Source organism: Rhopalosiphum maidis, chromosome 4 (assembly GCF_003676215.2).
Source record: "Rhopalosiphum maidis isolate BTI-1 chromosome 4, ASM367621v3, whole genome shotgun sequence".
In the NCBI taxonomy this organism is placed as follows: domain Eukaryota; kingdom Metazoa; phylum Arthropoda; class Insecta; order Hemiptera; family Aphididae; genus Rhopalosiphum; species Rhopalosiphum maidis.
The window spans coordinates 6,347,124-6,361,965 of record NC_040880.1 but is presented as its reverse complement, the minus strand read 5'-3'; the positions used below and the strand labels follow the sequence as shown (position 1 = coordinate 6,361,965).

The window sequence follows — 14,842 nt, the reverse complement described above, 5'->3', positions numbered from 1 at the left end:
ATTATGAATATTATTAGTGCAAACAAAAATGACTTACCTGTTTTTGGCCGCCGCAGCCCTGTCGCGTTGCCTGCGGTTTTTGAACCAATTGCCCACCTGTGTGGGCGTCAGTCCGGTAGCCTGGGCCAGTTCCTTCTTCTTGGTGGGATTGGGGTACGGGTCCTGGAGGTACCATTCGCGGAGCAGGCTTCGGGTGCGCTCTTTGAAGCAGTGGGTCTTCTGCTCGCCGTCCCATATGGTCCGAGGTAGCGGGAACTTCTTGCGGACGCGGTACTTGTCAACCGGACCCAGCGGCCGGCCGCGCAGCTTCTCGGCCTCCTGGTAATGGGCCTCCAGCCACATGGCCTGCAGCTTGCCGTGCGAGTCCTTGGTGAACTTGTGGTGTTCGAGTATGGTGTACATGTCGCGGTAGTTGCCGCTGTGGAACGACACGATGGCCCGGGCCCGGAGCACGGCCTCGCTCTTGTTCAGCTCGACGATGTTGGGATGGGCGACAGGCAGCGACCACAGGAACCGGGCCAGCCGCTCGATGTCACCGCTCTCCTCGAGCGTCTCGCACACGCTGGCCACCTGCGACACGCTGAAGTTTAGCATGGGCAACCCGAACATGGGGTTGGGAACCATGGGTGGCATGGGCGCGAGCCGCGTGGCCAGCGGGGTCACGGGGCTGCTGATCGGGCTCACCGGCGATCCCCGGCCCGACGACGAGTCGGTGGGCGTCGAAGATATGCCCAGTGCCATCGCTCTACATGCCACGCGCCAGCCACGGAACCGACGGAATATTATGCGGATGAGCCGCCGCGGTGGTGGTGATTACGCAGCGGTGTACTGCTGCAGCTGCAGCACACGACGACGACGCGCAAGATGAAATATTATTACACGGCGAACGTAGTATTTCCAGTGTCCCGCGACGAGAACGCGAACCGCAAACGTATGAGTATATAATATATATATATATATATATGTGTATGTCGACGGTTATAAATATTTTATAATTATTATTACGGTTAAACGCGATCGGAACGTGTACGCAGATTCGGCGCGACAAAAATAATAATATTACGGTGACCGCAGTAGGTATATATTATAGTGTAACGCGTACGATAATGATTACGGCGGCGAACTAGGCGTACAGTATTATGGTACAGCGCACGGACGGGTAGGCATACAATATAATATGATACAGTGACTGTATTATACCTACAACGACGGACGTAGTGCGGTCGTCGCGGCGACGTACGTGTAGACTGTATACGGCCGAGCGGCGGTGTGTGTGATACGATACGATACGATACGTACGTGCGTGCGTGCGTGCGTGCGTGCGTGCGCGTGGATGCGTGCGCGCGCGTGGATGCGTGCGCGCGCGTGTGTCGTCGGTTCGGGGGGATATCGTTTGCGTCAGATCATCGGAATATCGTTGACCGGCCGAATACTACTGGTGCGCGTCAGTGGCGGCGGCGGCGGCGGCAGGGTGAGAGAGCGGGTGAGTGAGAGGTTTCGCCCGCCCGCCGGCCCCCCACTACACCGTCCTGCGGCCGCGACGGCGGCGGCGGTGACGCCTCCTCCAGTTCGCGCTCGCGATCCCGTTCCGACTCAAACTTCCGTTCCCGCTCCCGCACCCGCCCTTCGTCGTCGCCCCGCCCATGATTAGCCGCCCGTCGCCATGGCCACGGCCAATCCGGCACGGGCGTATCCCGTACAGCCCCGTATAGGTTACAGCGGCGGCGGACGGCTCGGTGCAGTGATTGATACACTCGGGTGGGGATTTCCACAAACAAAAACCGTGTTCGGTAGCGCTCAACCACACCTATATTATATTATATTCTATACACCGTGGCCGTCGTCTGCGTTCGGTCCGCGGCCGCCGTGACGACGCGCACACGCGCAACGCCAACTGCTCTACAGACGTCAATCGCCGCCGTGTGTAACAATATATTATATTGTAATAAACTAATAACATATTATATATATATAATAATATGTTTCATTTTTATTACATTATTTTCGCGGACGACGGACGTGTACGCGTCTATACCCCTTTATTATATGTACATACTGTGAAATGTGTACCCATATATAGAGTACGTCGTATAGAAACACTCGTCCGAATAGTCCGAAAAAAATTATTCGCACCAGAATATAATAAATAATATGTATAATATCACGTCGAAATAATACTGTAAACAAATCCCATCTCTATACGGACTGCAGCAACAACAGCTGCAGTGTCGTAAGTGCGGTATAGAGTGCGCAGGTATAAAATACAATATTGATGTATGTATATAGATACACGGATACTCCAATAATAATACTGTATGCATACCTATATATACTCAATACTCATGTATTATACATCAGCTCGTTTGTTTTCATCCTAATATAAGTATATATGTACTATATTGTGCGATTATTATATTATACTTGTATATTATTAAAAAATTGTTTAATCGCGATTTCTATAATGTTTGATTAGTAGGTGAGTATACTACGTTTTAGTGCTGTTTTATCTAATTAATATTACTTCTGTATAGAATAAGTGCAGTTGCTGATACAGTGATACATGAAGAAAGGAACCATATTCGGATATTATATATAAATAAGCTTCTTGCGGAATCACATGATACAATAACACATTAATAAGAATCTATATATAATTTATAAAAGTACATACCTAAATATATTCGATAATAGGTATAGTATATCTAATAAAATCATTCACTTAGTTTTTCAAATATTCCTTGATATAGTGTCCTCGTCACTATTACGCCCATTTTTTCATTTTTCTTCTGATAATAGGAGGAGGGTAGGAGATGCGTTGTATTCAAATGTTACAATTCTTTGGCAAGTCTTTAGAATAATTTTACGATTTTTTTTTTATATATTTATATAGAATTATAATACCTATATAATATATATTATATACATATACTCGTAAATATTGTAAATAGTTGCATTTTAGTTTAAAATTGCACATGGACGAAGCCGGAGAATTTAGCTATGGTTATTTATAAATCAAACACCTACCTACGTCGAATACGTTGCAACAACGCTAGATGGAAGGAATTCATTACCGGAATCAACCGTGGCACGCCATCTATACGTATAAATACATATACTTACATATTATACGCTCCAATGCGGCAGTGCATATATTTTATTCTGCGAAATTGCTTATAGGTAGGTACATAGATATTTACATAATATTATTTTGTTGGATTAACACTTTAAAAATTATAGTTCAAATTAATATTTGAAAATGTTTAAATGTCTGTACAATATACCACCACATATAACTACATATGTAAATACTATATATCAGTAGCGTACGCAGAATTTTAGTTCGGGTAGGGTTTTCACTATAGGTTGATCAGAGACGTGTGGGGGGCTTCCCCCCACGAACTATAGCTGAACTAGTAAATAATAAGTATCACCAACATTTCATAACACAAAATAATTCTTTCAAAATAAATTTAAAGTTTGAACTATAATTTATTATCAATATCTAATCAAATATTTGAATAATGATAATTGATAATATTAATATTATGGCGCGGTGTCGCGCTGATAACATGAAAATAAAAACATTGTTAATAGGTTTAACATAAGGTTAATCCTAAGGTTAGGTTAAATAAGGTTTATCATCTATGGTATTAACCCCCGCCTCGGTTTTAGGCCTAGACCTTCTATCAGTTATATCTACAACCATGATGTACTAGTGTAAACATTGCCAAGTGTCACAAATGGCAGACGTACTTCAGTGGTAATTTGGAGTTGGCAAGTTGTTTGTTCAAAAACCATAGTCCATAGGCAATAGACATATTATTTAATAAATAAAAAATTTTAAGAAGAGGAAGAAATTTCGGGAAGGGGGGTTATAACCCTAGAACCGTACCCCTGCGTACGCCACTGCTATATATATATACAATATACATAATAAATATATAAGAATTTGTTAATTTATATCGTACTATATAAAATATAAATTATTATAATTAATATTATGTAACTATATGTAAGTACCTTATATAATAACAACTATAATACGTGTGTAACCTATTATATATAGCTACGTACCTATAATATAAAATATGGATTGCGCAGAAATATATTTTTGGTCATAATTTGGGCAAAACAGTGGTTATATATAAATGTTATACTTATTTTAATGTACAGACAAAATATTTGAATTTCACGTGATCACCCACTACCCAACTCAACTGACGCATTAACGCTGCAATAATTATATAATATCTATTATATTACCTATATGAATATGTATAGGTATGAACTACCTATATGACATATAGGTAAACGTACCTATAGTTATATTAAATATTAATTATATAACTTATAGTGTTACTTGAATAAGGACATCTTAATATCTAATTAGTAATTATAATATATACATAGTTTTATATTAAAAATCGTGGAACAATTAACTTTTTTTTTTTTATTACTATAATTTCTAAATTACAATTAACTTATATAAATTGTAAAAGGTAAATTATATTACAAACGATTTTTAAATTAATGCGTGCATCAACTAAAATTTTAATTTGTGCCCTTATAGTTCAAAAATGCCATGATGCCCTGTTAATATATAGATTAATACACCTATAGTAGGTGTCACCTACCTTTAATAACGCGCACTCACGCTAATTACAACGTTAAAATGAACATATTTTCTATGTTATAATTACACACGGTGACGAGCGTAGATTAACCTGTTCAGACGATGATCATTTACTATTTCCCATAAACACACTAAGAATGAACGACTGAAGTGGTAACCCACGACTCCTATTATTATATCGTAGGTATTCTGATTGGCCGTTGTAATCACGGTATCATTCACTTTTAAGTCTATAACCATAATCTACCACAAGTTGGGCCGAGCTCAACTTTTGGACACAATAGACAACACAAAGTTGTAAACCCGACTTCATATAGTTTCATACGCAATATTCCATAAGGTCCATAATTAATTCCTCAGCAGATTAATTACCACGGTCGCAAAATCGGTAAACCCCGCGGGATTATACGACCTCACTGGATTAAAGCAACAATACTCCTATCAGAATTTATTTTTATAAGAACATATCATATACCTACCTATAATATTAAGAACGACGTAATTAATAATTATTTTGGATTATATGAATCTTGCCGTACCCATAAGTTATAATATATTGTATTTAGCAAATATCCTAATGGACTACATTAGGTAATTCTGCCAATCAAGATCTATTTTATAATAATGTTAATCATATTAAACAAATTTGTGATTTGATTTAATCCTATATAATATAGCTAATTTATATACTAAATATTATTTTGTTTATTATAATTATTTTTATTATTCATATTACATTCATATTAAATTCTTGTATTCTACCACATATACGAGTAAGTACCAAAAATTGTATTATTTCATTTGGTATAGCTGTATGTATATAAATTATATAGGTAGGACATACGAAAACTGCGCCCAAATTTGTATATCCATGTAAAAAAGTAGGTATAATTATGTAAACTAAACGCCCTTCAATCATACAAAATACTATTATTACTAAGCCCTGTAAAAAGTGATCTGAGTATTTTGTAAATTATTAAAGAAACAAAGCCTAATAACAAAAGAGTAATACGACTTGTAGATTATTTAGTATATATATATATAAGTAAAGAAGCTCAGTGTTTACCTGAAATGTGTGCTCAAGCATCAGCAGAGCCAACTTTAATCACTAATATGTATATTGTAAGTCATTTTATTATAACATTCTAATTATAACTTTCATACACCTCATTCAAATATTTTTATGTTTATAAATATAAATTAAAAAATTTTGAAATATAGGTATAGAAACATAATATATTAAATTAAATAATAAACCTAAATGAACCATTTATAAATATCAAAATAAAAAAAAAGTGAGAAATTATAGTGTAATTAATAAACATAATATAGTGGTGAAACTCCAATTGATCAATTGGTGAATATATATTATGTATTAACAGTGTGTTATTATTTGTCCTAATAATATTGTATCTAATGTTTAGTAGTTAGTTATAATATGCTTAAATCGACATATTGTACATAAATATAATTTAACGGGCAACAATAAATTGAATACAATATCCAATAAACTTACTGCAGATGTGTACCTAAATTGCCTATTCACAATGCCGTACAATTATCATTTTTACATTATTTAACATAAATATAAAATTATATTTACTTATAAGAGCATAAGACACGTGGAAAACGATATGGCTGAAATAAACCTAGTATTTATTCATATTGTTATATAATAATATTTATAACTTGTAACAATTGTATAAATTATTATATTAGCTTAAAACTTTTTAGAAAACGCTATGTATCTACTATCTACCTAATATGAAATGAGCAGCTATTAAAATATAAATACGTATTTTATATCATTTGAATAAATAAATAACTTAGAACAGATCCAGAGAATCTGATATAATATAATTTATTATTATAAAGCGATATTAAAAAAAAAACGAGTAGTTTTTTAATTGCAATCTATCAATATAATTGGGAAAAATATGTTATCATATTAAAAAATATAACGAATAAACAAATTATAATTTTATCTTTAAATATTTACTTTAAAAAAACTTACTTAATTAAATTATAAAATAATATTTTTATACTCTTATTCTTAAATAAACCATTTTGACTTATTATTAGTGTCGTATTTATATTTATTAATTTTGACAGTTGTATTGACATAAATTACATATTCTAAAAAAATATTCTGCAATGAAATTAAAAATGTATACTATGATTCAAAAAAGTAAGAACTAAAAAAATTATGAACATAACAATTTTAAAAAATATCTTTTTTTTGAGATTATGTTGCTGTTTTATTTCAACTGTAAATTTCATAAGAGTATAAACGTGCCCAAATCAATAACAAATCCTATTCACAATACTACGATAGCTTCAGAGGTTCCTCAGATAGGACCTCTCTTAATTTATTTTCTTACTACAGTCTTGAGGTGAGACGACATTTTTCGAAATAAATTCTCACACAAAAAAATGTATGTTAATAAGTCATACTAAACAAAATAAATTAAAACAATTATATCGATTTATACAATTATAGGTTTAAACTTTAAACATAAAAATATAAGTTTTCCCGTGTCCTTTTCTAAAAATAAAAAATATATATTAAATATAATGATAACAATTTTTGACGTTTAAATATTGTTATCAGGTTTGAGTGTTTGACTGATTTAAAGTTATATATGGTACCTAACCATTAGAAAATATAAAACTATAAATAACACAGTACAATATTATTTAGTACCTACTTTAATCACATAATACATATTGAAATTTTTTTTAAAAATATTGAATACTTAGACAAGATCTCAGGATTGGAGAACCTTGCAGGACCAGCTGCCTTCCTTACCACTTCTGTGTGCACACTTATGTATAAACGAAATGTTTTTTAAATAATCAACTTATATTATTAAGCAGTATTAAAGAATAAAATAAAATACATTTTGAGGCCCTTATCACTGGTATTCATTATTTTTATCATGAATTATTGACACATATATGATAAAAAAAAAAAATAAAGCATTTGCATTTTGATAAGTCTTAAATGAATTAAGTTCAGCTATTGTGGAATCTTTTTTATTATATTTTCAAGTGTTATGTCCCAGCGAAATTTTTTTTATCAATATTTATAAAAAAATAACTTAAAAAAAAAATCAAATATTTCAAACGCCTATCACTGTAACATAAAAACTATTGAAATATTTTGAAAAGAAAATGCCAATCACAACTGCTGATGAAAGTATCAAATTTTTACTACCTAATTTTTTTAGTAACAACAAATATATTAAATCGTTTTAAGATATATCGTTATATTACGCGATTACATAAACAATTAATTTTATATGCTCACAAAATGTTTTCTATATTGACGCTGGAGTTCTTTTTACAGTTATTTGAAGTAAAACTTATGGGAAACCTAGTATTGGGTTTTTTAACCTTAGGTATAAATAACAAAAATTGTATGAATTTTCAACTTCAAAATTCCTTGCTAATTTTTGCGATTTTGACATATTTTGTAAACATTTGAACTTTAAATACTTATAAACAAAAATTATGACAAACGATTTTTGATTTTTTTTTTTTCTGCGATAAGTACAACTTATATTAAACCTTGTATTAAATTTTTTGAATGGCCAAAATTTTTTTACCGGCATTTTGAGAAAAAAAAATTTAGAAAAATCGAAAATTTCAATTGTCTACAAATAGCTTAAAAAAAGTTAAAATATATTGAAAATTTTATCGTAAATAGATTACGCTAATACAAACATTTGGTGAAAATTTCAAGTATTTAAAATGATTTGTTTTTGAGTTACAGCAAAATAAAATTTTGTCGATTTTGTCAATAACTAGTTATACGTAAAAATGTCCGTTTTCCGGTTACTTTTTTTAGGGTTTTTCCTGAAACATTTAATATTACTGGATATTTTTTACTTTTGACTCCCCAAAGCACAAACTTTACCTTTTCAAAGAGGGGCTGAATATAATTCGCATACAAGTAAAACATAATGTATACTGTATATATTATACACAACATATGATAATATAATATTCAATAATCGATTATTAAATAATTATTTTGAAACTAACTCTAAATATATTTATTTCCATCATTATTAAGTCTTGTCTGCTCTAAGCAGAAATATGTATCCCTCTTAAAAAGAAACGATAAGTAATTAATATTAAATCTAAAGCAATATATTTATATAAAAATATTTTGATTATGTTTAAATATTAACATTGTATGATTAATGAAGATAAATGTGCTTCTACATTGTACAATATTCCATCCCATATTCTAAAAAGAAAATTACCTATAATACAATATTCAAAAACTGAACTAGTTAAAATGTTAACATTTATTAATTAACTTAATTAGTACAAAAATGAATAAATAAAAATTAGGGGACCTTTCATATTTTTTTCACTTAAAAATTAATTTGAGTATTTTGAGTGTTAAATAAGGCAATATAATTTACAATACATAACCCGAAAGTAATTATATGTAAAATAAGAAGCGCATTAAAACATTATAGTAAAATTAAACATTATTAACAATTACTGAGCCACCATGATCAGTTTTTTTTTCAACGCTTTGACTTTCAACCTCCTCTGATATCGGGGTAATTCCACCTCTAACTTGTATGTTATGTTTATTCTTGAAATCATTGATTTCAATTCCTTTTTTAGTTAATTGTTCATTCAATGTTTTCACAATTTTACCCATCTAAAACAAATTAATTCAATTAATAGTTATCACAAATATTAAATTATGAGATTTAGTAAATAATTGATTAATTACTGATCATTTTAGTTAATTACATATTGTTTACATTTAACTTAAAGTTTTAATAAAAAATTTATAAAAATTGAACTAAAAATATAAACAAGCATATTTTCTCAAAAAATAAAAAATGTACGCAATAGTTTAAAAATAGCCTTCATCTTTTACTAAATTTTACAATAATATGATTATGTTTATAACATAAGCTAGTTAAAATAAAAAATAATACGGTATATAATGAAGTAAAGAAGCAAGAGTTATTAAAAACAAGTTGAAAGTGTTTATACTAACAAATTCTATCATACATTTTTTATAATTAAGGATTATAATTCATCAAATACTCATATTTAATGATGAAAATTAATTTTCTTTAGATTAATACAATTTGTTTTAAGATATAAGGAAATTATAATAAAATACTTAAATGGCTCCTCAAAAAACATTTAAATTATTAAGTTATTGTAGGTCCGGGTTCATACAAATTATTTTTTTAAAATTAATAATGAAAAATGTTAACAATTGAAAATATATAACTAGAACTTTATGAATAGGTAAAACTAACTTCTCCTCTATTTTTAATTAGTGTAGGTAGAACATCACAAATCTTTCTTTCAACTAACACTCCGCCTATCAGTCTGAAACATTTTCTTTCTTCGTCCAACTTGTTTAGAGTGTCAATAACAATACTAAAACGAAATTAAGAGATATTAACATTTATAACCAATAGATATTATTAAAATAAGTAAAATATTATGCTATAATAAATGGACAAACCTATGTTCATTTAGATCGAGCTCGATTTCTGATAATTTTGTAGCAAGTTGTCGTTGTTCTGTTCGTAAGGCATTAAAAGTATTATGAATCAATTCCTCTTCTGTAGGTTTCTTAACTTTGACTAGTTTTTCCATTTTCAAAGATTAATGTATAAAACTATTTATTTTCTTAGTATAACATAAACACTAATACGGATCAAAGTTTACTCAACAATACTCAATTATAGTAGACTACAGAGCAGAACAGCAAAAGTAGCCGTTCAAACAAGTAAATTACTAAATTAGGTACAATAATCCAAGACCGTGGGTACAATATACTTCACTTAACCAAAACTTTATCAATTATTTGTAGGTTATGCTGCTACCATATTGTTACCGCATAAGTTCACTTGATATTATCAGCACATCACTGCCGGTTGATAGTAGTAAAGTATAATATCGTTTACAGTATTTTCATCCAGATATTAAATATATTTATATTTTCATGCATTTGCGTGCCATAAATCATGTCTGATACCCAATATAATACTCAAATATTTAACAGAAATTCCGTAAGTGGATTGAAAGCATAAATACTGTGTAGTGATTGTAATTTTTATTTCTGAGATTTTTATAGGTTGACGATGTTGATGATTCAGATCTCATCAATAGTTATGACAAACAATATGAAAAAGTGAAAAAAAAGGCCAAAGCGAAACTACCTCCTATTGATTCAATGTCTGAGCTAAGTTTAAACGACAAAGTAATTATTCGTATTTGAATATATTAATATATATACTAATATGAAATACTATTAATATATAATATTTTTAATTTGTTTATATATATCATCATGCTCTGAGTTACTGTTGTCTCTTTTTTACAGATCTTTAAGATATTTTATGTTCAGTATAAACCATTTTACTCTATTATTTTTAATATTTAAATGAATTTATTTATTCAAATTATGAATCAATTATTAAAAGTTAAAAATATCTATAACCTCAATGATGTTATCTTTGTGTTTAATTTTAAAATATGTTTCAAACATAAGTAAATAAAAATGAAAATATAAAATATATATATGATGCATTAGTCAATCATTAAAAAGTAACAAGTTAAATGTTTTATTCGGCATATAAAATTTACTACATTATGCATTACTTAGACAAAGATAGAACTTTATACTTAAAATTTGCAAACTCCAAAATTCAAATGTATGTGATTCGTTGATAGTTATACCAAGTTACTTTTTTTCTTGTGTTATAATTATCTCAAAAATATATAAATCTAAATTAAACTTTATTTATTTCATAATTAACTAAAGAACAAATTTAACAACTCATTTATATTGCAATGAGTAAATTTGTCTCTATATTTTGAATTAAGTTATTTTAAAACTATAATATATCATATTATGATGGTATAATATATATTATTAGTTTATAACGATTCTTGAAAAAAATTGCAGATTCAGTATTTAACTTGATTCTATTAATAAACAATATGTTAGATTGTATTTTATTATTTAATTACTTAATGTCTTGATAATTAATTTAGGAAAGCTGTGAATCTAGTGTAAAAACCAAACCCAAGAAAAAAGTAAGTTAATTCATTTTTTTTACAGTGTAATTATATATTCAAATGGCTTAACACACATAATATAGCAAACAACAATCTTAAATACAATAATACTCATAGGTTATATGATTAAATTAAATACAATTTGATAGAATTTACTGCTATTATATTGTGAAAATAAGAACTATCATCATATATAATGATTTTTGCATTCATAGTGTTTTGAGCCATGTGACCAATTGTACATTTAAGTTATGAAGATATCTTGCAAGCTCCTTTTGAATAAATTTAAACTGCATTCCACAATGATGTGAGACGCTACTTATCTATCAGCTTCACAACGACATTATTCCAAATCTTATTTTCCATTTCTTAAAAAATTCTGCAAATCTACCTTGATTTGTTCAAAATCTATTTAGAGTAGCCTATTATTAGGGTAATTATGTAGATCAAATCCAATCTAGGTAATTGGACAAGACCTTTATTTACTATATTTTGATCATCGGATTATCCCATATTGATTACCACTTTTAGTAGTAATTTTTTCCCTCTTTTAGTAAGTTATCAGCCACATCCCAAATAAGGATTTGGATGTTTTTTTAAACTTTTTTTGTATAATATAAATTATGTTTCTGCACTGAAACATTAAACTCTGCAGCTAAATAGAACAGTGTGAATACTAATTTCCTTACTGTAGGGAACATCAAACTTTTCAACTGGTTATGGCTAGAATTGTTAATAAGTTAATTCTTGTTTTAAGTTTTTAAGATAATCTTGCTTTGTCGATTTTATACTATTATTATTTTAACTTTTCCAGACTAATGCTAACAAAAATTATCAAACTGAATCAACAAATAAATATGAGGTATGCTATATTTAAGATTTTAAATCCTTTTAAAAGTTAAAATTATTCCCATTTTTTCTAGTTAAGCTAGTAAACTACAGAACATTGCTCTCAATTTATGTCTTATAATTTGTTTTGAAAAAAAAAAAAATGTAAACATGTGATAAATCATAACTAATAGTATTATGTAATAAATAGGGCCTGGATTAAATAGCCCTTAAAAACCATACAAGAGTTCTCTAAAAATAGCCAAAATTCCATTTATTTTTTTTATACTCTAGCAATTTATAAATAAGGTATAATTATTATTTTATTAAAAAAAACTGAAATTTGAAAAATTGATATGGTTCGGTGATGATGTTGACATGCATATATTTTGGGGTAGTATTATTCATTTTAAATATACATCTACCCAATAAATCTATTAAACAAAAACAAACTTAAATATCAAGAACACAATTTTTCTTTAGATATTATTTTAAATAAGCTAAATTTGTATAGTATATTGAACAAATATGCATTAAAACCGACAAAATGACCCAATAATGATAAAAAATGTCAGCTTTGAAGCACCCATTACACAAAACAAATTATGTACTTGGAAAGCATTGTTTAAGATGAGCCAAAAAAAGATTAAATTTGCATTAATATCCAGGCTCTAGTAATAAGTAATGAGTGACTTAAATGTATTTATTTGTTTTAAGGGTGCAGAAGTCCTTTTTCCACCGCCACCACCACCACCGGATAGTATAAAAAATTTACCTAAAACTGAAAGGGAAGCTCTCACATCAATGCTTATGTCATATTATATGAGTGGATTTCATACTGGTTTGTTAATTAATTATTAGTTATTATTAGTGTTACTTCTCTATTTTTCATTTTCTTATAATATAATAATTAAGTTATTGATAAAAATAATAAAGTATTATTATTTACTATCATACAAAAATAAGGTAAATTTTTAGGTAATCCATTTAAGTACTTAAGCAGTGTATACTATACACTCATTATTAAATATATATTTTTTTAATTTGTTATTGCTACCATTTTTGAAGTTTTTACTTTACTGAATGACAGCTTAAACTTTAATTTTCATATTTCAAAGTAGTAAATCAATCCATTTCATTTCAAATCAATACATTCATCAAAATCAACAATATTAGTTATTCTAAAACATAATTTCACTTAACAATAATAATAATAATTATATTATTAATAATATATATAAATATTATATATTCACAATAATAACGATAAAAATCATGTTTTCATTAAAAAGTTAAAACTTCTTGAAATAATGTATACATTTAATGGATCAACACATGTTTACAAGATATTTAATATCAAAATTTAAAATTTTTGAAACAGTTAGATTAATAGATTAGTATTTCATTTTCACTGTATAATTGAGCATTTTGCTACCTTTCTAAAAAATTAATTTTTTCTTTAAAATATATATAAAGCTAATCTAAAAATAAATTTATTCTATTCTATTATATTCCAGAAAATCATTTTTTTTATTTTTTTTATTTACTTTCAGATATATTATAAAGAATTTTTAAATTGTATTCATAAATATTGATTTCTCATTTAAAACGATTTTCCCAATGGCCATCCTTGATAAATAGGCAAATAGTATTAAAAATACTTAATATGTATATTATATTCAAATATTTACCATGTATCTACTACCTATGTTAAATTATTATTTATTTATGTTTGTTATTGAAATATATTTTAGGATATTATCTTGGAATGAAACAAAATAATTCTGAAAATTGATGTTTGCATGGTCACATGGATCAATCATTTATAAATTCCTAATGATTTAATGAATGTGTAAAAAATTGAAATCATGTTTTGCTTGCATAACATGTTAATTATTATTTTGTACATTGTACCTTATTGAATCAATATATAGTTTTGTACAATTTAAAATTATGTAAGTAAATAATTTTGTCTTATTATATAAAATCTATTGGATTTATATTGTCTAAACTATATTTATTTTATGAACAAAACTTTTATGATTTTGATATTACAATCATTATACTATTAAAGTTATACTATCCAGCGTCATTTTTTATCTAAACAATTTTTAGTTTATACATTATATGGTGCTTATCTGAATCTACCTAGAAAACTAAACTAAATTATCATATTAAATGAGCTTAGTATAGAAGATACAGGAGAAATAGAGTTTAGTAGAGTATGAGGCATAGAAGAAGCCTTCATAAAGATTGTAACTATATGACTATTGACTATGTTAGTCATAATTATTAGACTGGACA

General features: G+C 28.9%; 3 protein-coding genes across 3 annotated transcripts in view; 1 reads left to right on the top strand and 2 right to left on the bottom strand.

The window, feature by feature from the left end:
• The window catches only part of LOC113555487 (homeobox protein SIX6), a 44,135-nt gene extending 42,879 nt beyond the window's left edge, over positions 1-1,256 (bottom strand). Inside the window, exon 1 of the mRNA XM_026959818.1 lies at positions 38-1,256. Within this exon, the coding sequence (XP_026815619.1) occupies positions 38-741 (704 nt within the window). The 5' untranslated portion in view covers positions 742-1,256. The remainder of the gene's footprint in view (positions 1-37) is intronic.
• A 7,674-nt stretch (positions 1,257-8,930) lies between these two features.
• Positions 8,931-10,456, bottom strand: LOC113561093 (prefoldin subunit 2). Its single transcript, XM_026967313.1, has 3 exons — positions 10,149-10,456; positions 9,937-10,060; positions 8,931-9,317 (listed from the first exon to the last, which is right to left on the bottom strand). Exons 1-3 carry the CDS (start codon positions 10,280-10,282, stop codon positions 9,132-9,134), a joined length of 444 nt encoding a protein of 147 aa, XP_026823114.1. The 5' UTR covers positions 10,283-10,456; the 3' UTR covers positions 8,931-9,131.
• An 82-nt stretch (positions 10,457-10,538) lies between these two features.
• Positions 10,539-14,454, top strand: LOC113561095. The gene is made up of 6 exons (XM_026967314.1): positions 10,539-10,698; positions 10,764-10,889; positions 11,687-11,728; positions 12,525-12,572; positions 13,256-13,379; positions 14,293-14,454. The coding sequence occupies exons 1-6, from the start codon at positions 10,654-10,656 to the stop codon at positions 14,331-14,333; spliced, it is 426 nt and encodes a 141-aa protein (XP_026823115.1). The 5' UTR covers positions 10,539-10,653; the 3' UTR covers positions 14,334-14,454.
• The last annotated feature ends 388 nt before the right edge of the window (positions 14,455-14,842 follow it).

What these genes read in the sequence shown, in the direction of transcription:
- LOC113561093 (XM_026967313.1), bottom strand. Translation starts at nt 10,282, where the DNA reads ATGGAAAAACTAGTCAAAGTTAAGAAACCTACAGAAGAGGAATTGATT. An exon ending in CTCGATCTAAATGAACATAG is followed by an intron (nt 10,061 to 10,148) that starts GTTTGTCCATTT and finishes ATTTCGTTTTAG; the next exon opens with TATTGTTATTGACACTCTAA. An exon ending in TAATTAAAAATAGAGGAGAA is followed by an intron (nt 9,318 to 9,936) that starts GTTAGTTTTACC and finishes AATTTGTTTTAG; the next exon opens with ATGGGTAAAATTGTGAAAAC.
- LOC113561095 (XM_026967314.1), top strand. Translation starts at nt 10,654, where the DNA reads ATGTCTGATACCCAATATAATACTCAAATATTTAACAGAAATTCC. An exon ending in AGCTAAGTTTAAACGACAAA is followed by an intron (nt 10,890 to 11,686) that starts GTAATTATTCGT and finishes TAATTAATTTAG; the next exon opens with GAAAGCTGTGAATCTAGTGT. An exon ending in TATGAGTGGATTTCATACTG is followed by an intron (nt 13,380 to 14,292) that starts GTTTGTTAATTA and finishes AATATATTTTAG; the next exon opens with GATATTATCTTGGAATGAAA.